This window comes from Salvelinus fontinalis, chromosome 8, assembly GCF_029448725.1.
Source record: "Salvelinus fontinalis isolate EN_2023a chromosome 8, ASM2944872v1, whole genome shotgun sequence".
In the NCBI taxonomy this organism is placed as follows: domain Eukaryota; kingdom Metazoa; phylum Chordata; class Actinopteri; order Salmoniformes; family Salmonidae; genus Salvelinus; species Salvelinus fontinalis.
Genome location: NC_074672.1, coordinates 25,692,078 through 25,715,589, shown reverse-complemented (window position 1 = coordinate 25,715,589; position 23,512 = coordinate 25,692,078). Strand labels below are relative to the sequence as shown.

The following is a 23,512-nucleotide window of genomic DNA, read 5'->3' as shown; positions in this document are numbered from 1 at the left end:
GCACTATATAGGGAATAGTGTGCCATTTCAGATGCAGCTTGGGGGTGCTCAGGTTTTATGTGTGGAGGGAATGCTAAAAAGAGGACAAAGCATAGAGGCACATACCGTAGGTCTCATACTGTGAACTAGCTAGGTATGGATTTTGGTGACCTGGACGTACAATAACCTGACACATCATGTGGTCCCCCAGCCACTCTCTCTCACACACACCTCACCAAAACATGAGGACAAACCCCTTTGCTTCACCTGTCTCATTGATGAACGACCACAGCGTCGTTAGGGCTGTTCATGTCCCTGAGCAAAACTGAGCTGGAAGAAGGGAGCCAGATATATATAATGAACACATGCTGCTGGACATGAATACAATGAATACATACAGTCCAGCCTCTACCCCAAAACCAATAACAACTTCATCAATTATTCAGTCCCAGCCATCCCCATGGGCAGCAAATGGTTCATGTTACCGATCAACATCACACAAGTGTGTATCAATTTCCTATACTAGATAAGCATGTATTTCATTATATAGACTCAATAGAATTTGAAAAATCTATATATTCATAGCTAGAGTTCAGTGGAGGCTGCTGAGAGAACGGCTCATAATAACGGCTGGAATGGAGAAAATGGAATCAAACACATGGAAACGACATGTATTTGATACCATTCCACTTATTGCACTCCAGACAATACCACAAGCCTGTCCTAACTAATTAAGTTGCCACCAACCTCCTGTGGAGTATACCCTCTCTCCAGTCTACACACAATGACAAAGGATACTACTATAGTTACTAAGTCTCATCTATGCTCCATCCCTGCCATCTTGAGGGTGGTGCTGGTTCCACTTAAACAGAAGGCAGGTTCCATTCCAGGAGAAATCTGAGAAGAAATCAATCAGTGAGTAGAACACAATGAAGAGCGAGTGGATCATTAATATATTTATTCGTGGATCATTAATATATTTATTCATCTTCGACTCTACAGGATACTGGCTGGTGGCTTCCAGTTAAATAGGCAGTTGATGAAAAGGGCATGAACAAACAATACAAAAAAATAATGGGTCAGCTACAACTTAATTATATAAGCAAGCCAGACAGCACACACATAATTACTTAATTTACAGCAGTAGCATATCCTTTAATACATTCACACTTTCCAATATTAGACTATTTTATGATTCAGTCAAATGACCAGAAAAATGGATGCGACACAAAAAGGAAAGATTAAGGACTTGTTTACTCATCTTATGATAATGTATCCAAGTGACCCTGAATTTTTTTTAATGCCAATTATTGCAGACAAATGTCAATTATCGACAAGATGAAGAAGCCCCTAGTTGTTTTAACAGTCAGCGTAGCATAAAGCAGTAAGGCTGATTAGGGAAGTATCTATGGCACTGCCCGTGCTATCTCCATTTCGAAGTAGTCAATTTTCTTGATGATTCTTCTGATGACACGGTTGGACATGACCCAACAGGGTCACCAGGAGGGATCAGCCAATGAAGTTGGAAGTCCCACCCAATGATTACACTAAAATGGTGGAAGCATTCAACGGTGCTGCCCATGCTAACATGGCCTTTTGGCCACTACAGGACTCTATCATTCTTTATGTCAGATACCCAAAGATCCTGTTCTTTAAAACTAGAGTTCTTAATTGAAACAATACAAAGCAGTCAATAGCCTTTGTTTCTGAAAAAGTTGAGGGATGGGCCTGGAGAAATGGAACCACTCAAATTCAAAGATAGAGCTATGGCTGCAATGTCTGACCATCCTTGATATTACAATTAGTTTAACCATGTTTTGAGCCCATATATTGTTTGTTTACAAACATTGGATTAAAACAAGCTTATAGAGTTCTGATGGTGTACGCCAGTTAAACTAAGCCCATGAGGCATTTATATATCTTTTTCAAGAAACAATGGATATATACATCATCCATTTATGAGTAAAAACAGTAGCAACTAAGGATTCCAGCTAATAACTGAACACAGTATACTGTAGGTCTTGTATAATAATAGCACCATCTACTGGAAACGTAGGAAAGGTCAAGAAAAACTGCAAAGGTGTGAGATGAGAGACGCAGCTGAGCGATTACAGCGCTCCAACATGCCCAGCACAGAGTTGTACTCATTAGGACATGCGATGGAAAACATTTTTACAAGTTTTACAACAGAAAATGAAAAAAAATGTAAAGTCAAAGTAGTCTCTCCCTGTTGGTTTGTTTTCTACCATTTGGTGCCTAGAACACAGGTTTATATCCAAAAATAATAAAAACAGATCACAGGAAGCAGTCAGCCCATTTACTGTTATTGCATGTCGCTTTGATGCAAAGGGGCAAGAAAAAGATAAAACTGTAAAACATGTGACATAACAGACAAATGCTTTCTAAACAAATAGCTTAGTCTTTTTTTCCCTTTTTTTTTTATTTTTTTTTTTACAATGTTGGCACATGAACACAATGATAGTTTATGAAATATATATTTAAAATACTAGAATAAATGTAAACAGGTCTTGCATTTTATTTTTGGTCCCACTTTAAACAAACAACTTGTAAAGGATTTCAAAACTTCATAAGGACTATATAAGTTATTCACAAATCATATACACTGAGTTACAAAACATTAGAAACACCTGCTCTTTCCATGACAGAGTGACCAGGTGAAAGCTGTGGAACACTTGCGACAGCTTGTAGAGTTTATGCCCCGACAAATTGAGGCTGTTCTGAGGGCAAGGGGGGGGGGGGGTGCGACTCAATATTAAGAAGGTGTTTTTAATGTTTAGTACACTCTGTGTAGAAGCAAAGCCATACCATATATAAAGGATAATAGAACAGGTCCTTGAATCTATGCCAAGTGTGGCATAACCCGTCAGACCCTGTTAAATAGCATGACAGTTGCTGGTGAATGACATAGGCCATATAAAAGGGTTTTTGAAAGCTTCAGTTATCCTTCATTTATTTCTTCAAAGGGGGACCTTGGATTTATTTCTAATACAATCAAGCCAGTCTAAACAGAGGAAAGAGGAGTGTTCAGCGCAGTTCTGCTAGTACACACTAACAAGCCCCCTCTGCCTCTAGAAGACAAAGATGGAGTGGAAAATGCATCTCAACAACTTAAAACATTTCAAGCGTGCAGACAAACATGCATCGCGATCCTTTGTCAAACGGCAATTAAATAAAAAGGACAAAATGACAAAAGTCTACATAGTTCAAATGGAGAAAAAAAATTAACTTTTGAATCTAATAGTACATCAAGTGTACTTCATAAGAGGGGAGAACTGAACTTCTGACAAACTAGAGAGATTTTGTTGTGTTTCTTTAGCCCCAGTGTTGGCTTGAGTCCCACAGTGAAGGCTCTACAGTTACATTTATACATCTCCTTCTGCTCCTCGTCCTCTTCCTTCCTGTTTAGCCTCGGTAAGAGTGTCAGGGCTCTCTGACCTCCTCTGTAGTTGTGAGCTCACATTGCGCCACAGCAGCGGTTCTGGAAGAGCAGTTCGATGACCGAGGAGTCGGCTAGCGTGGACACATCGCCCAGGTCTTGCTCGTTACGGGCAATCTTACGTAGCACACGCCGCATGATCTTACCTGTGTACACAGAGGGGGAAGTAAAGGCAAGTCAGTCACTAATGAAGTTACCAGCTCTCATTCAAAACACCTTTCAAATCATAGTGGAAAATGTTACATGTTCACATACAAAACCATGTTTGTACAGAATAAAATCATAACCAACAATCATAACCAAGGTACACTCTCACCTGATCTGGTCTTGGGAAGGCCTGGGGCATTCTGTATAAAGTCTGGAGTGGCAATGGCACCAATCTTCTCTCTCACTATCAAAGCAGTAAAACAGTACAGAAACCTATTGTCGGTGTGGGATGCATGCAGACAGTGTAGGACAATCCCCTTTATAATGTTCAGTGACAGTACTGTAGTTGGCTTTATACACATAAAACGTACCTTGTTTCTTTAACTGGGCCTCCAGGGTGCGGCTGAAGCTGACTCCGTCGGTAAGCGTGACGAAGCAGTAGAGACTCTCCCCTTTGACAGGGTGCGGCCTGCTAACTACCGCTGCCTCGACCACCGCCTCGTGCTCCACCAGGGCTGACTCCACCTCTGCCGTGCTCAGCAGGTGACCTGATGTACACACAACCCACAGGATTATCATATAGTACAACAGTCCACTGATCTCTACTGTAAATCACAAGTAAGAGAAGGTTATCTTAGCATGACTAGAAGACAACCTTTAATATTTCACAAAAGCAGACAGTGCCCTAGTAGTGGTAGTTCTATACCTCCCCAGCTCAAGATAAATGAACACCTGTTAGAGCACTATACTAGCAGTAGTGCAGATGACAGGACAGACGACTCCAACATACTGTACATCACATTTCACAGAGCTCCAGCTGATGGAAGTGCTCACCTGAGACATTCAACATGTCATCTATCCTCCCTGTGATCCAGTAATACCCGTCCTTATCTCTACGGCAACCTGGGGGGGAAAACAGCAATATATTAATGCGATTTCCATGTCAACAACAGAGGGTCTTGATTTAGTATACCAAAAAAACCCTGTCCATGACACAATGAGACAAAGAATACATAATGGTAAATGTGTGAGTTATTCTACAAAACGTCAGTCATTAATGGTGCTCAGGACTGTGTTAGCCATGTTAGACTCATCTTACCGTCACCAGTGACGTAGTATCCTGGGAATTGCTCGAAGTAGGTGGTCTCAAACCTCTGGTGGTTCCCATACACAGTCCTCATGACTCCTGGCCAGGGCTGTTTGAACACCTGAGGGGGATAAGAAGCAAGGATGTCCAAAGTCAAACAAGCAGTGAAGATCCACTTTATCAAATATAGACAGCCGACAGCATACTGCAGTGAGAATATTGCGTATTGGAGAAGGAATTAATCTAATGTTTAGTACTGGGTAGATCTTTACATAAACTTCTGGATAACTAATTGCTCCCGTTGTCTTACCAGGTAACCCTCGCTTGGTCCCTCAAGCTCCTCCCCAGACTCATTCAAAATGGCAGGGACAACTCCAAAGAAAGGAAACGTCTGGTGGAGAAATGGGAAAAGACCAGGAGGCAATTTAGCCCAACATGATGACAGGGAGGGAGCATCTCAGTGAGCAGGAATTGGGAAGTTGATAGTCAATATAACAACACTTACAGCAGAGCCAGGCTTCATGGGCGTGGCAGCAGGTAGAGGAGTCAACACGTGGCCACCCTGAGACAGCCAATGGGAAGAGATTCAGTCAGAACAGAGATTACAGTTACAGAAAGATGTCCATTCAATAAATTCATCCATGTCTTTAACGTATTGAATCAAGACAGACTGCGTGACCGAAGGTAAACGCCCCATTCCTCCCCCACCGGAAGCATCTTACCCAGAGCTAAAGAACCAAATCACATTCTGAAATGTTTTGATCAACACGAATAATGTAACCTACGTCTGCCTTATTTATGAACAGCTGAAATAAAAAACCCACAGTGATTTGAGCCAACACTCCAAAAATATATTAGGATGTAGGCTATTTCTGTATGTTGTAACTAAGAACATTGCAGTAGCACAGACTGCCTGTCGGTGTCGTGCTTATGTTTGTAATAGCCTACTGTTACAGACAATGACGTTTGTTGTACAAATCGATCATGTCTTCGGTACACGTCGAAGTTTGTAGGCTACGCCAGTCAAAGACCGATCATCGCCACAGGGGACAAAAAAATGTGCGTGAAGTAGAGAGTCAAGAGAATGCAGCCACTCCGTTCAATAAAATCTATTCAGTAACATTCTTTTTTGATGTGTGTTAATCTAAAATTCATTAAAAAGAATAAACTGCTGACGGTCTCAGTCTGCCAGAAGGTGTCGACCACGGGGCACCTCTTCTCCCCCACCACGCTGTAGTACCACTGCCACGCCTCCGGGTTGATGGGCTCCCCCACCGTCCCCAGCACCTTCAGAGAATCCCGCTTGTACCTGACACACACAGGGAGGGAAAGGGTTAACAGACACCCCCATAGCCTCAAACAAAACATGCAGACATTTGCCAACACTTATATATATCAGTTTATAAACTGGTTGGTTTGAGCCCTGAAAACATGTATTTTTACCGCTCTAATTACACTGGTAACCAGTTTATAATAGCAATAAGGCACCTCGGAGGTTTTCGGTATATTGCCAATATACCACGGCTAAGAGCTGTATCCAGGTACTCCGCGTTACGTCATGCTAACATGGCTCGTAACGTGGAAATCTAATGAGCATAATACAAAAATCCCCATCAAAATCTGTCAGTTTAAGCTAAAGATGTGTTTTAACACGGGCTGCATCTCAATCCACTGCATCCGCCGATGTCAGCCTTACACATCTGCTGTGAAAGGTGGCAAAGCTAGAGCGGTGTTTGTCAGGTAACAAGACAGCCCGAAAATCAGGATGTCTCTATGGAAAGATGGTGTTCTCTGTTTTGCTCTACGACCCGCACAAGAGTCATAGGACTTGTCTGAAGTCTGTAAATCCGATCTGCCAACTTCTGTCTGTAGCATCTGAACAGTTTGGGCTACACACTAATATGACCCCTTTGTGGAAAGGTGAATGTCTCACGAACACGTACGTCGTTTGTTTTGCTCTAGGACACCCACAAGCCTCGTCTGAAGTTCCCTCAGTACCAGTTGAGTAAATATGGAGATCAGATATATTTAACTAAACTTTCTTATATCTCTCAGATATAGGACAGACACTTCAGAACAAACTTCCTTTAGACTTTGTTTGGGACTGTCTGTTTATCCATGCATGAAGCTGACAGTGCTGAGTAAAACCTTAAACTCAAAAACAGCAGCTCTTTGCTGTATTTGTTGCCAGCCTCGCTCTAGTCATGTTTTAAAAAGATTAGAAATCTCACAGTATCAACTTTGCTGTAGCTTTCTTTTACACCTGCTATGTTACTGCAGACACGGTAATCTGAGCCATCCGATTGGCCAGTGGTAGGCCTATAGTGCACTTGATTGGCTCCCCCCGGGAAAGGCAGAGTTCGTAACTTCCGACATGAAATGGTTCAAAAAGTTGCCTACCCGGTACACAGAGCAGCTGAAACAGGTGCACCTACTGCCAACAGCCTGGGACAAATAAAAAAAATAGGAAGGCAAGGCGTACTGTTGTTTTTTTAATAGAAATGTTTGGCGATCGACTAGGAATGCCTTGGAGATCGACCAGTCAATAGGCGGTTGGTGACCACAGTCTTAAGTGGTCCATAAACTCAAATAGCTAAATTATTCTTGGTATGACCATCTTAAACCAATTCCATATAGTTTAGTAGAACCCCCCCCTCATCTTAGACTCTAGTGGATTAAATGATAATATAAACAGATGGAGAACTCAATCTGTAGATACAGGAATGCTTCTTCTGTACTATGAAGCCCTATCATACTCAGGCCAAGGTCATGTTCAATAGGATATATATATATTTTTTAAACAGGGTCAACAAGGAGGTACTGTCCAATTTGAACAGTTTTGTTACAGTGTGCACAGAATGAACACAATCCTGGTGCGGAACAGGCTTAATGAGCCAAGAGTGTGGAGACTCACTTCTGGACGGGCTCGGTCCCATATTTCATGAGGAGGCGGATGGCTGTGGGCGCCGTGTAGAACTTGGTGACTTGGTACTTGTCGACTATCTCCCACATGCGGCTGACGTCCGGATAGGTGGGCAGACCCTCGAACTGAACATGTATCAAATTCACATCAAAACAGAGGCAGATGGTGTAAACACAACCTCATGATCATAACCTAACTAAGTCATCAATAGCTGTCTGAACTACAGGAACAAGTAGAGGTAGAAAATAACATCCCCTTCCATCTTCCCCTCCTGTTTATACACACATGGGAATACCTTTTTATGAGTCGCTTTATGATATTAGTCAATAAAACCATGACTTGGTTATAAAACAAATATCTCTAACGTTTGTCAAAATGGACTATGGACGTTTTAGACACATTTAAGGTCATAAAACATTATGAAGTCTTGTTGCACAACATTGTAAAGCCTTCTTTCAATATAACAATGATAAACTTATCACATTTAATCATAAAAATACTCTGGGTGTGTCCAAAAGAGCACCCTATTGCCTATATATAGTGCACAACTTTAGACTAGGGCCCTATTCCCTATATACAGTTGAAGTCGGAAGTTTACATTCACCTTAGCCAAATACATTTAAACTCAGTTTCACAATTCCTGACATTTAATTCTAGTAAAAAGTCCCTGTCTTAGGATCACAACTTTATTTTAAGAATGTGAAATGTCAGAATAATATAGTAGAGAGAATTATTTATTTCAGCTTTTATGACTTTGTTGTCCTTAAGCCATTTTGCCACAACTTTGGAAGTATGCTTGGGGTCATTGTCCATTTGGAAAACCCATTTGCAACCAAGCTTGAACTTCCTGACTGATGTCTTGATGTTGCTTCAATATATCCACAGTTTTCCTACCTCATGATGCCATCTATTTTGTTTAGTGCACCAGTTCCTCCTGCAGCAAAGCACCCCCACAGCATGATGCTGCCACCCCCGTGCTTCACGGTTGGGATGGTGTTCTTTGGCTTGCAAGCCTCCCCTTTTTTCCTCCAAACATAATGATGGTCATTATGGCCAAACAGTTCTATTTTTGTTTCATCAGACCAGAGGACATTTCTCCAAAAAGTACAATCTTTGTCCCCATGTGCAGTTGCAAAGCCAGTTGTAGTCTGGCTTTTTTTAATGGTGGTTATGGAGCAGTGGCTTCTTCCTTGCTGAGCGGCCTTTCAGGTTATGTCGATATAGGACTCGTTTTACTGTGGATATAGATACTTTTGTACCCGTTTCCTCCAGCATCTTCACAAGGTCCTTTGCTGTTGTTCTGGGATTGATTTTCACTTTTCACACCAAAGTACGTTCATCTCTAGGAGACAGAACACAACTCCTTCCTGAGCAGTATGATGGCTGTGTGGTCCCATAGGGTTTATACTTGCGTACTATTGTTTGTACAGATGAACGTGGTACCTTCAGGCATTTGGAAATGACTCCCAAGGATGAACCAGACTTGTGGGGGTCTACAATTTTTTCTGAGGTCTTGGCTGATTTCTTTTGATTTTCCCATGATGTCAAGCAAAGAGGCATTGAGTTTGAAGGTAGACCTTGAAATATATCCACAGGTACACCTGCAATTGACTCAAATTATGTCAATTAGCCTATCTGAAGCTTCTAAAGCCATGACATCATTTTCTGGAATTTTCCAACCTGTTTAAAGGCACAGTCAACTTCTGATCCACTGGAATTGTGATACAGTGAATTATAAGTGAAATAATCTGTCTGTAAACAATTGTTGGAAAAAGTACTTGTCATGCACAAAGTAGATGTCCTAACCGACTTGCCAAAACTATAGTTTCTTAAAAAGAAATTTGTGGAGTTCCGACTTCAACTGTTTATAGTGCACTACTTTAGACCAGGGCCCTATTCCCTATATATGGTGCACTACTTTAGACCAGGGGCCTATTCCCTATATATGGTGCACTACTTTAGACCAGGCTCCTATTCCCTATTTATAGTGCACTACTTTAGACCAGATTCCAAACAGAATAAGGTTCCATTTCAGACAGCCCTCTTTCTCCTCTAAATGACAGTATTAAGCCTGTGGCCATCCACTCACCAGGACACTGGTGGCCCCGTTAGCCAGGGGCCCGTAGGTGATGTAGGAGTGGCCCGTGATCCAGCCGATGTCGGCCGTGCACCAGTACACATCATCAGGATGGTAGTCGAACACTAGTTTGAAGGTGGTGGCCACGTAGAGCATATAGCCACCGATCGTGTGCAGCACACCCTGATTACAAGACACATGATCACCACAGCAGCATTTACACGTATGTGAAGACAGAGTGCAAAAATCTATATCAAAATGAGAGAAAGGGAGTTAGAAACGGAGTGCCACTGCTGCATAGCATGTGTACCTTGGGTTTCCCGGTGGAGCCGCTGGTGTAGAGGATGAAGAGGGGATCCTCAGAGTCACACCACTCTGGTTCACATTCCTCAGACACACCACTCAGCAGGCTGAGCCAGCACTGATCCACCTCAGGGTTCCACGGCACCTGGCGGAACCACACACACTCTGGTAAAAAACACACAATGACATGGATCCCTGAATTTTTACAGCTCTTGAGAGACCACATCAAGACATCCTGATAACGATCATAGACACAAAAAAAAAAATAGAAGTCTAATCTTACTTTGATTCGGTCAAGAGCAACAACCAAGCCTAATTGATAGCAGTAGGAAGAAAAGTATAAATGCTTCTAATCCCTAAATCAGGAGTGAGAATGTTAGCTCAAATCAAACATGGTCAGATAAGACAAAAAATGAGCTATAAAAGGTGCTGGTAAGTCTAAGTGAATCAGCGTGGTTTACACTTTAACAGTCTGAGACAATGGCGAGAGAAGTTAAAACATTTGTTAACTCCTAGAGTTCACAATCAAATTACTCTCCTAAAATGCTGCTCTCGGGGTTAAAGGTCACTATATGGGTGGGGCTAATGAAATACACTGAAAGAGATGTTCTAAAAATATGGGTAGGGCCCTGCATTTCTTGAATTTCTTTTCTAAAATATGCCAAATGTGCATAACATTGATAGTGTTGCACATGTATTGATATACACTCAGTGGACAGTTTATTAGGTACAACAACCTGTTCACAAAAATGGTTCTCTCCAACATACAATTAGTCAAGTGGTCGTGGCTTGCTATATAAAGCAGGCAGACAGGCATCGGAGCATTTACTTACTATTCGATTGAACGTTATAGAATGGGTCAAACAAGTGATCTAAGTAACTGATCGCCGGTGCCAGGCGCACTCGTTCCAATATCAGAAATGACCAGTCTCCTGGGCTTTTCACGCACGACAGTGTCTAGGGTTTACCGAGAATGGTGCTACAAACAAAAAACATCCCGTCAGCAGCAGTCCTGTGGGAGAAAACAGCTCGTTGATAAGAGAGGTCGAAGGAGAATGGCAAGAATTGCGCAAGCTAACAGGCGGGCCATAAACAGGCAATTAACGGCGTAGTACAACAGTGGTGTGCAGAACGGCATCTCGGAACTAGTCGGTCCGTGTCACTCATGGGCTATGGCAACAGTCGACCACACCGGACTCCACCCCCATCAGCTAAAAACAAGAAGTGGAGCCAGCACCAAAGGTGGACAATTGAGGAGTGGAAAAACATTGCCTGGTCCGACGAATCCTGGTTCCTGTTGCGTCATGCTGATGGCAGAATCAGGATTTGGCGTAAGTCCACGGCCCCACCCTGCCTGCTGTCACCGGTAGAGGCTGGTGGTGTAATGGTGTGGGAAATGTTTTCCTGGCACACGTTAGGTCCCTTGATACCAATTGAACAACATTTCCACACCCCAAAGAATTTGGGTTGTTCTGGAGTCAAAGGCGGGTCCGACCCAGTACTAGATGGGTGTACCTAATAAACTGAGTGTATTTGACAGTGGTGCACAATCTCAGTAAGGCTTTAAAAAAAATACATTATCTGAAGCATGAAATGAAAGACCCCACTTACAGTATGAGAGATCAATTACATCTACATGGAGTCAGGGGTCAATTACCTCTTATCTGAAACCTTAGTCATTGTTTATCCTTCAGTGAGTGTGGTTACATGCACACAATAATGTGATTATTGTGGATAGTCAGATTAATAAATAGTTTGAATAAAAGTTTACATGCTTTGCAAGAAGAATGATTTCTTTAACAATCCTGTTTGTATGGACACATCTGAAATCAGGCTACTTGATGGCACTCTGATAAATGCAGAAAACACACAATCAAAATAAACGTTCTACAACAGCAAACATGTTATTTTTGGGAAGCATATTTGATTCGGAGTTCGAACATGTGAAAACTACTTCTAAGACCCATACATTCAGTTGTTCCGAACTCACTTCACTCACACTAAAGCGGTTGGCTCGCTCGGCTGGTGCTACCACATGCAACGATCAACTACACCGATTACGTTGTTTACAGGGCTTAATAATTAGAAAGATTGCTCCGAAAATCTGTTGTTTTAATTGGCGTATGTTTACTTCGATTTTGACCGTACGCCGATTAAGGCAGAGTAAGGCGTTTACATGACTATTGCATAATTTGCCTACTGCCATAAATCAGTTTAAGTTCGAATTATTAGTGTGCATGTAAACATATCCAGTGTTTCTTTCAGGTCAAACCTAATAGTATTTATCCCCATCTTAAAGATGCACTACGCAGAAATTGGTCAGACATTTCCTGGCTGGTAAAATTCTAATAGTTAATTCTAATAGTCTAATAGTTCTAATGCCTAATTTCAGTTTGTGACAATACAAGCAGTGAAATATAAATATGCAGTGAAATACAAATAACGCAGTGAAATATAATTTCCATAACCAAAAATATTGTATTTTCAGCTGTTTGAAAGTAAAAGACACAAAAGCGATACATTAGAACGGGAAGGATATAAATATTTTTATTTATTTAACTAGGCAAGTCAGTTAAGAACAAATTCTTATTTACAATGACAACCCACCGTTCCCCGGTAGGCCAACAACCTTGTTCAGGGGCAGACCGACAGATTTTTACCTTGTCAGCTCGGGGATTCGACCTTTCGGTTACTGACCAAACGCTCTAACCACTAGGCTAACTGCCGCCAAAAAAAAGCTCACATCTACCGCTTCTTAGACTTGCTCTCACAATTAGTGACAAATCTATAACACACATTTCTATGTGGATTTGGTCAGGTAGCCCAAAAAGTTACATAATGCAGCGAAAGTAAAGCCTAAAGCCTGGCAGAGATCAGGTAAGGGACCCCTGACAGGTGTGAGCTAACAGACAGACACTCAGACAGAGGGGTGTTACTATATGTGTAACACGATTCACCCCCAGGGTTAGCCTACCGCTGACAAGTAGATCAGACAGGTGTTAAGAAGAAAAGGACAAGAAATGGAGAGAATTCAAGCTCAGGGAAATCTGAAATACCTGAGGGACGGGACGGATTTTCTTTACTCTGTCTTTCTGTTTCTCCTGCTAGAAGGGGTTAATGGAAATGGTTAGGCCTATTTGAACAAACATAAAAAGAGGTGGCTTCATGTCATTTGAACCATGACATCGAGACAAAGCAGTACAGGCTTCGTCAAAGGACTATCTACGTGTTGACTGTTTCTGGAGATACGTGAAAAACAAACACAGTAGGGAGTTAACATTAAAGTGAAAATAAGGTATTTATTAATTAAACAGTAGCCCCAGTAGCAAATGTTAAAGGTGAGAGACCTGCCCTATGAACACAGGTGTCGTATTCATTAGGCACCAACCGGAAAAAACGAACAGGGAGGGACAGCGGTCTAAGGCACCGCATCGCAGTGCTAGAGGCGTCACTACAGACCCGGTTTCGATCCCAGGCTGTCTTGCAACCGGGAGACCCATGAGGCGGCGCACAATTGGCCCAGCATCGTCCGGGTTAGGGGAGGGTTTGGCCGGCTGGGATGTCCTTGTCCTATCGCGCATGCATGCATGCTGACTTCGGTCACCAGTTGTACGGTGTTTCCTCTAACACATTGGTGAGGCTGGCTTCCGGGTTAAGAGAGCAGCATGTCAAGAATCAGTGTAGCTTGGCAGGGTCGTGTTTCGGAGGACACATGGCTCTCAACCGTCGCCTCTCCCGAGTCCGTAGGGGAGTTGTTGCGATGGGACAAGACTAACTACCAATTGGATAACACGAAATCGGGGAGAAAAAGGGGTAATTGTCCAAGAACAAACACCCATTTTTAATTTCCGTTGCAAAACAGTTTGCTGTGGTGTGCTCTAATGAATAGAACCCTGTAGAGAGACCGAGGCGCGTGTGAGAGCTTTTGCTGGTGGTCTCACCTGCAGGTCAGGACAGGGCCGCTTGGCTGGGGGAGACTGAGAGCTGAGGGGAATGGCCTCCACCACCTTGGACAGATGTTTAAGCATGATACACCTCTGTACTGGGAAACTCCTGACATATGGAGAAGAGAGTTGGGCAGTGTGAAAGAGTAGAAGAAGAGATAAAGTAAAAGGACAGAGTCGTGATTCACATGAACAAAGTCTGCATGACCCTCTCCAAGTAAACATACAGATATCTATCGGCAAGGATGTGTTGTAAATATCAAGCAAAGAGAGAGTAGAAGTCTGTATACGCGACTGGCTAGTCAGATAGAAAGGGTGTCCTTACTTGTCCCTGCATTTCTGTAGTGCGTCGTCAGCGATCACCTTCAGGTTGATGAGCTTATCTCCTCTGTAGAAGCCATCTGAGAGAGGGGGGGTATGATGGGATGGGGGAGTTCAGAACGGATGAGGTCAAAGGGTGCACACCGATCAATGAGAGAAAGGCAGGGCAGTGCTTGCTATCGACAGGACTTCACTGGTACTGTCGGTCTGACTGCATTGGCATAAACCTGTCACAACCTGGGAACAATCTTCATATTGATATTTTAAAATCCGCTGACAACAAATGAATGATTCTTAGATTATATTCATATGTGGCAAAACATTTTAGTATTGCGTGCTCAGCTCCAAAATGTTTTAGGATATCAAATGAATGCATGTCTGGGTTCTAGTGTAATTGAACAGCAGCCAACGGGTGTCGCTAATGTGCAACGTTTTTAATTCACTTAATTCCCCATGTAACAGTCTTCAGCCATAGACCAAAATTGCCCAGGACCACACCCAGTCACTCACAATGGGTCCCCATCTAAAGAGGTTATGGTGGTTATCCGATTAGCGTCACTCCAAATCCAAAGCTGTACAGTGATGCAGTAGGCCTGTACAGTGGGCTGGGCTCACTATGATGAGTACAAAGCCACGCTAATTAACACTGTGGATTAGGGGGTCAGGGGATAATCTGTGGCACTGTAATCCAATCTAATAAGAGTGTCTTTATTAGTGCAGTTTAGTTTGCAGTCTCACCGGCCGTGATCAGCAACGAGCACTGGGAGTCCAGGATCCTTTCGCACAGCGACTCTGCCGAAAAGCCTGCAAACTGGATAGTACACACACACAGAAATACACACATCAAATACACAGTGTACTGTGTGCAAATGCACTGTAAAGTGTTTGCCTATTCTGTTTGCCTTGTAGGGTGTTGGTAGATAGATATGTTCCTTCTAAGTCTGTATGAGGAAAAAGCTAGCAAAATGGGTATTACAGCCACTTTACCTACTAATTCAAGGTCGTTGAAGTGCACTTTAATGACGGTATAAATCCGGCTGGTATGATGTGCCTATAGGTTTTAGGGTTGTCAATGATACCAGTATGACGTCAGGAAGAAAAGGAGACTAAAATATGAAGCAGACTTAGAGCAAAACAGTCCTAATGTTGGAAAACACAGCCTCATGTTGTCACCCAGAGTCACACTTATTTCGCAAGCTATAGCACACAATATTTTACATAAAGTAGGATTTTAAAAGGATCATAAAGTCTGCTTTGTGTTTTATTTTTTTGCCACGGAAAATCTGCCTAATCCAGACAGTTTAGGTGTATGTTGTTAGTTACTCACCACGATTGAGTGCACAGCCCCGATGCGGACACAGGCCAGCATGGCCACCACCAGCTCCACCACCATTGGCATGTAGATGGACACGCGGTCGCCCTTCTTCACCCCCTGGGACTTGAGCACATTGGCAAACTGGCAAACCTGCTGGAGCAGCTCTCTGTATGTCACCGTGCTCTCGTCGCCAGGCTCGTTCCCTTCCCTGTAAGGGGACCAACAGCATTGATATCATACAGAGATACAGTGCATTCTGAAAGTATTTAGACGCCTTCTCTTTTTCCACATTGTTACGTTACAGCCTCATTCCAAAATGGATTCAATAAAAATCCTCAATCTACAAACAATAACCCATAATGACAAAGGAAAAACTGTTTTTTAGAAATTTAAAACAGAAATACATTTACATAACTATTCAGACCCTTTGCTATGAGATTCAAAATTGAGCTCAGGTGCATCCTGTTTCCATTGATCATTCTTGAGATGTTTCTACAACTTGATTGGAGTCCACCTGTGGTAAATTCAATTGATTGGACATGATTTGGAAAGGCACACACCTGTCTATATAAGGTCCCACAGTTGACAGTGCATGTCAGAGCAAAAACCGAGCCATGAGGTCGAAGGAATTTTCCATAGAGCTCCGAGGCATACACCTGGGGAAAGCTACCAAAAAAGATCTGCAGCAAATGAAGGTCCCCAACACAGTGGCCTCCAGCTTTCTTAAAATGGAAGAAGTTTGGAACCACCAAGACTCTTCCTAGAGCTGGCTGCCCGACCAAACTCCGCAATTGGGGGAGAAGGGCCTTGGTCTGGGAGGTGATCAAGAACTCAATGGTCACTCTGATAGAGCTCCAGAGTTCCTCTGTGGAGATCAGAGAACCTTCCAGAAGGACAACCATCTCTGCAGCACTCCACCAATCAGGCCTATGGTAGAGTGGCCAGACAGAAGCCACTCCTCACCTCAGTAAAAGGCACTCCTCAGTAAAAGGTACATGGCAGCCACTTGGAGTTTGCCAAAAGGCACTTAAGGACTCTCAAACTATGAGAAACAAGATTCTCTGGTCTGATAAAACCAAGATTGAACTCTTATGCCTGAATGCCAAGCATCACTTCTGGAGGAAACCTTACACCATCGTTACAGTGAAGCATGGTAGCGGCAGCATCATTCTGTGGGGTATTCCAGTGGCAGGGACTGGAAGACTAGTCAGGGTTGAAGGAAAGATTAACAGAGCAAAGTACAGAGAGATCCTTGATGAAAACCTGCTCCAGAGCGCTCAGGACCTCAGACTGGAGAAAAGGTTAAATTTAAAATGGATAAAAATTGGGATTTTGTGTCACTGATCTACACACAATCCTCTTAATGTCAAAGTGGAATTTTGTTAGAACATTTTAGAAATGTTTATTTAAAAAAAAAAAATTTAAACGTTGTCGAGTCAATAAGTAGTCAACCCCTTCGTTGTCAAGCCTACATAAGTTCAGGAGTAAAAATGTGCCTAACAATTCCACAAGTTGCATGGACTCATTCTATGTTCAATAGAGGGTAACATGATTTTTGAATAACTACCCAATCACTGTACACCACACATACAATTGTCTCACATTCGAGTAGTGAATTTCAAGCAGAGATTCAACCACAAAGACCAAGAAGGTTTTTCAACGCCTCGCAAAGAAGGGCACCGATTGGTAGATGTGTAATAATGAAAAAAAGCAGACGCCGAATATCTCTTTGAGCATGGTGAAGTTAATTAACAGGTGTCCTTCCTAACTCAAGCATGGTGGTGGCTGCATCATGTTATGGGTATACAGCTAAGAACAGGCAAAATCCTAGAGGAAAACCTGGTTCAGTCTGCTTTCAAACAGACACTGGGAGACGAATTGACCTTTCAGCAGGACAATAACCTAAAACACAAGGCCAAATATACACTGCAATTGCTTACCAAGACGACATTGAATGTTCCTGAGTAGCCTTGTTACTGTTTTGAAAATCTATGGCAAGACTTGACAATGATCAACTTGACAGCGCTTGAATCATTTTAAATAAGAATAAAATGGGCAAATGTTGTATAATCCAGGGTTGGAAAGCTCTTAAGATTCACAGTTGTAGTCGCTGCCAAAAGGTGCTTCTACAAAAGTATTAACTTTGGGGTGTGAATACTTACGTAATATGATATTTCAATTTGAAATACATTTGCAAACATTTCTAAAAACAAGTTTTCACTGTCATTATGGGTTGTGTAGATGTGCGGGAAAAAAGATTTAATCCATTTTGAATTCAGGGTGTAACAACAAAAATGTGGAAGTCAAGGTGTACGAATACTTTCTGAAGGCACTGTAGATGTTATCCCCCCCAAAATTCTGAAGACGAGTAATACTAAACCCCTGCTTTCTACTCAAACCATTCAAGCACACCAACATGCTCACAAACCTAATATTCAATGTGGATAAATTCTAGCTAAGTATCCCATGTGCCTACAGTTAAAGTAATAAACTGTGACATTGTGGCTCTCTGCTTTACTCAGCAATGTGCCTGAGCTGTGGAATCATTTGTCTCTTGGAATCGCCTTTAAAAACGAGAAACGCATGACCGGCAAACTAAGGACAAGCTCTTAAAATGGCAGTGTGCGCACTAACGGTAGAATTTGGGACTGTGTGGTTACTGGGCATGATTGTACCTCTGTTAATCCTTAAGAGTCTATCGACTCCCGTGCTTCAATCGAAGTATCAAAATACAAAAATCTGCTTCAGAAACGGTCAGTTTAAGCTAGAGATGTCAGCTTGAGAGATATTGCATAGGCTACGTCTCAGTCCAACACATCCGCCTATGGCCGCGCTACAGCGGTGTTCGTTAGACATCCCGAATATCAGTCTTCACGAAAACGTCTGTAACGTCCAAACGGTTTGGCCTACAGTACTATTATGGCCACTCTATGGAAAGGGGAAACTCACAAACATGTTGTTCTCCGTTTTGCTCTACACCCTCACAAGAGTCACAGGACCCGTCTGAAGGGAACCCATACAAATGAATGGAAGGATGAAGGTAGATTTGTGGCAACAAATATTTTTTATATATACCTAAAGTGGTCCTAAAAATTCAAAATCAAATAGCTAAATCATCCATGGTATGACCATCTTGAAACAAGTCCATATGTTAGCTTAGTCCCCCACCCCCACCCAACAGCTTAGACTTTGAGGTTAAAGCACTGTGTCCCTTACACAGTTGGCCCTCTTATCCCACTGGCCCATAACAAGAGCCCCTAGGGACTTCTACAAAATTAGAGCAAAACTCACTGTAACCAAGTTCACCCAATCAGCCCACATTCCACCCAAGGATAACAATCACTAATTGTGTTGTTGCTCTGCCATACCTTGTTAATTTGAGTGCGAAAGTAACTCTGCCAGACAGAAATCAGTGTGGGAGAGAAGATAATGGATTTCTCATTTGAGGTAGCAAATGCATTTGAGCAAACAGCACATAGACTTATGATAAACTTAATAGCATTTGGAGTTCTCCTCTACAGTCCAGGACACACATTGCTTAATATAAACAAAACACAGCCGTGTCTAATAGGAAATCTAAAGGAAAGGCCGAGTTTGGTCTTTCCTATTGTGCAACACAATAGGCCTCCCAGATACTGTAGAAGGGCACTGTTATCTCACGTTTTATGTGCAAGAGCGCGAGGAGGAAAATACCATGCAAAGTTCTGCTTTCACACAACATGGATCTCTCACTAGAGACTGCCCACTGCTCCCTTTTAGATTTATGTTTGTGAGCTGCATTCTGCTCATTGGCAGAAAACTACACCATTGCTGGTAGGTCAAGGTCATCCAAACAGTTTCCCTCTCTCTGGTGGTGACAGAGTGTGGCGAAACACACACACACACTCCTATAAATAGTCAGCAGAAAAAAAAATCTTTCCACTCACGTTCAAGATGTCAAAGTACAGATGACAAAGACGCCAACTCTGTTGTGGAGGTTGGCAGAGGACAGACAAAAACATAGGCCTGCCTATTACCTACACATGCACTAAATAAACAAACTATAGTTAAGCAATAAGGCCCGAGGGGGTGTGGTATATGGCCAATATACCAAAGCTAAGGCCTGTTCTTATGCACGACAACACAGAGTGCTAAGACACAGCCCTTAGCCGTGGTATATTGGCCATATATCTCAAACCCCCGAGGTGCCTTATTTCTATTATAAACTGGTTACCAATGTAATTAGAGCCGTAAAAAATACATGTTTCATCATACCCATGGTATACGGTCTGATATACCACGGCTTTCAGCCAAATCAGCATTCAGGGCTCAAACTACCCAGTTTATAATACAAATTAGATCATTTAGGGACAAAACAGCTAAAGTAGACTATCCCCAGACAAAAAGCTAGCCTATTACAACATTGCGAGACCAAAAAGTAACTTGATAAAGAAAAGGACATATCCATTGGATTAAATAAGCTGAGAAGTAGCAGGGCAAATCTAATGGTATGGCTGACAGTACATTGGAACTGATAGGACAGACATTCACACTTGAGGAGTCATGAGCACTAGAAGAGACTGTAGAGAACATTGCATTTTACGCTAGAGCAACGTGGGACAAAGAAATGTCTAAGTTTTGCAAAATCTCTCCCAACTTTAGTAACTGTAATGACTAGCCTGTCGGCAAGGAATACACTTCAAAATTCTACTAGTGAGAAAAAACATCTCCTATAGTGAGAAGTCGGTTTTCTAAAATCAGTTAAGTTGAGACCTCCGAGTAACATACGCAGTCAAAGTCAAGTGTAGGCCCATTGCTGTTCATCATTAGACATCAACTGGTAAATGCACAACAATTTGCAAGACACATACACTTGAGACTAGAGCATATCAAAAATGGAGCATACATCGATGTCAATTCCCTGTGGTCTAAATGACCTAGTCTGGTGTGGTTAATGGGGTGAGCAAAGAGCATGTGTGTATTGTGTCTCAACTTCAAAGCTCTCCTATTCACTCATACCAACAAAACACACAAGTAGCTACCACATCCCTTAATAACCCACCCAGCACTAGAAGTCTATCCGTCCTCATAGATTCACTATTCATTCATGAGGACATCTCTGACCTGGGGCTGGCTTTACAAAAGAGGGGGGCGGGGGTCTTGAGCACTAGTCATTTCAGACAAGACCAGATACAAAGGACCGAGGATCATTGTAGAAGCATTCAGCCTCCTGTCCTAGAATTCCATCAAATTGTTCCAGAGGGGCACTCTCCTCAAGCAGTGAACCATACAATGTCAAGGAGAGAGTGCTTTGACAGCCTCCATAACCCCTTTCAACACACATACACAGGCCATCAGACTTTTAAACAGCCATCACCAACACAATGAGGCTGCTGCCTACATACAAACTTGAAGTTATTGGCCACTTCAATAAAGGACTACTAGTCACTTCAATAATGTTTACATATCTTGCATTACTCATCTCATATGTATAAACTGTATTTTATAACATCTTTTGCATCTTGCCTAAGCCGCTCAGTCATTGCTCATCCATATATTTAAATATTCTTATTCCATTCCTTTACTTAGATGTGTGTATTAGATAGTTGTGGAATTGTTAAGATTACTTGTTAGATATTGCTGCACTGTCGGAACTAGAGTCACAAGCATTTCGCAACACTCGCAATAACATCTGCTAACCATGTGTATGTGACCCATAAAATTTGATTTGACACACCAGTAGAATGCCACTTTGTCCCCTAGCCTCCTCTCATGAACGTTACAGTCCAGGACATTGTAGCAGATGTTGGTGGTGGCCCCCTCCATGCACTTGATGTAGATCTCCCCCTTCGTCACGTCAAAGTTGTAGTCCATGAACTGGCCCGTGTGCTTCGACTTCCAGTAGAAGTCTTTTGCAATGTCACCCCAGAACGCTGGAACAAGGAAACATAATGAAGGGCCATTCTGATGACCCATGACAGGTGGCTGATAGGGACAATCATCCTCCCCCACCAGAGAACACAGAAATGACAAACACATTCATTTCTTGTGTCACATTTCCTTGACATGCTCACAGTTGTTGGAAAGCTTCCGAGTAAGATTCTCCCAAATGTCTAAACCATGTTACAGAAAAAAAGCAAACATGAAGCAAGATAAGCACACTAGCATAGACATGTGAAAGATATGCTGGCAAAATCTATACACTGGGGTCTGAAGTAAAATAAGACCTACTGCTGGTATAAGTCAAAGGTTTTTGTTCATGTAATACTTTAATTTCCACAAGGCTTTGATAAGCCACCCCAGCCATAGACAGTTCGTTCTGCTACCACACGGCAAGTGGTACCGGAGTTCCAAGTCTAAGTCCAAGAGGCTTCTTAACAGCTTCTACCCACAAGCCATAAGACTCATGAACATCTAATCAAATGGCTACCCAGACTATTTGCATTGTCCCCCCCCCTCCTCTCTTTTACGTTATTATATATGCATTGTCACTTTAATAACTCTACCTACAAGTACACATTACCTCGACTAACCCGTACACCCTGTATATAATCTCGCTATTGTTTATTTTTTTACTGCTGCTAGTTAAACTACTTGTTACCTTTATTTCGTATTTTTTAAACTGCATTTTTGGTTTGGGGCTTGTAAGTATTTCATTGTAAGGTCTACACCGCTTGTATTCGGCGCATGTGACTAATTCAATTTGATTTAAATGTATTTGTAAATAAACCTACCATCTGGATTTTCAATAGATTTCAGGTAGAGTTCTTTGTACTTCTCAAAGTTGGGTACATGAGCATCCTTCTTTAAGTCTCCTCCTGCATGAAATACGTCCTCCTTCGGTGCTTTGTCTGGAATCATTTTGCCCTCGAGTCAGCTGGCTAGCTATCTATCCTAACTATCGAAATACGAGACAAAAGATGGCAAAACTGCGAAGAATGGTATTGACGATAAATTGCGCTATTTGTTCGTGCTTACTGCAGCTCAAACTACTACGTGCAATTTAAAAAAAGCCTCCAGTGAGTCACCCTCTCACTGCATGGTATTGAACAAAAACAATGGTACAACTGGCATAGTTCATTCTTACTTCCTTGTTTAAGGATGCTTCTTTAGCCTCCTAGCTACTTTAGAAGTCGACTATCTCGATTAATGTATAGGAAAGCAATACAGTACGTTAACTGAGATAATGACGTTAGCTAACTGTCAAACTAGCCAACGTTAACTTAGCTGGTTGCAAATCCAAGCAATATTTATATAACCCAAAAGAAACGAGATAGCAGCTAGTTAACTTTAGCGACATCAGCTATTCATCGCGTTAGAAAATAGCTTAAAATATAAACCACTTCTTGCTATTCAAAAGGTTAATAACTGCGTTTTCAGTTAGCTAGCTAACTTAGACCCACCGCTGGCTGGAGTTCAAATCCTTGTATAAAAAAATAAAATAAATCTAGCTGCTATAATTATAAGGAAGTAGCAAACGATTGACTTGAGAGCGAGATGAGGCCGTTCTGTTTGAAGTGGTAGGTTGGACACCACTTGACTTGATGGCGCCTTCTTCCATTCAAATTAAGCAACATGGAATGTTTATCTGCAAAAGTATCCGTTTTCCCTGAAGTGGAGGTGGTCTGCCCTTCGTCCAAATGTTGTCTTTTGAAGACAGAGACAACGCGAAGAGCGCATGAGGAATGACGGTAAACTGAACTCCGGTTGGCCCTAAAATGGGCGGAGCAGCAGCCAATCATATTTGAGGAGAACGATTACGATTCCATTAAATACGTTTGAAAGATACCTCCACTTCCTCCAAAGCCAAAGGGTATTTTTGTTGATAAACTTTCCTCTCATCGGGTGTGTGTGTGGGTATGTGTGCAAATCAAATTGTATTTGTCACATGCTTTGTAAACAACAGGTGGAGTTAAAGTGAAATGCTTACTTATTGGCCCCAACAATGCAGAGTGTGTGAGCATGCATCTCCAGGGGTCA

General features: G+C 42.2%; 1 protein-coding gene across 3 annotated transcripts; it reads right to left on the bottom strand.

Moving 5' to 3' along the window:
* Window positions 1-922: 922 nt before the first annotated feature.
* Window positions 923-23,250, bottom strand: LOC129860965 (acetyl-coenzyme A synthetase, cytoplasmic-like). Of its 3 annotated transcripts, XM_055931935.1 has the most exons (18): window positions 22,267-23,250; window positions 21,270-21,465; window positions 15,566-15,761; window positions 14,977-15,049; window positions 14,243-14,318; window positions 13,915-14,026; window positions 13,030-13,077; window positions 9,981-10,118; window positions 9,683-9,853; window positions 7,585-7,718; window positions 5,847-5,979; window positions 5,176-5,232; window positions 4,981-5,061; window positions 4,683-4,791; window positions 4,418-4,486; window positions 3,955-4,131; window positions 3,753-3,827; window positions 923-3,582 (listed from the first exon to the last, which is right to left on the bottom strand). In XM_055931935.1, the coding sequence occupies exons 1-18, from the start codon at window positions 22,391-22,393 to the stop codon at window positions 3,455-3,457; spliced, it is 2,100 nt and encodes a 699-aa protein (XP_055787910.1). In that variant the 5' UTR covers window positions 22,394-23,250; the 3' UTR covers window positions 923-3,454. The 3 variants fall into 3 exon arrangements, with proteins under 3 accessions (XP_055787910.1, XP_055787911.1, XP_055787912.1); XM_055931936.1 differs by lacking the exon at window positions 13,030-13,077; XM_055931937.1 differs by lacking the exon at window positions 21,270-21,465 and having other exon boundaries at window positions 22,267-22,355.
* Between the last annotated feature and the right edge of the window lie 262 nt (window positions 23,251-23,512).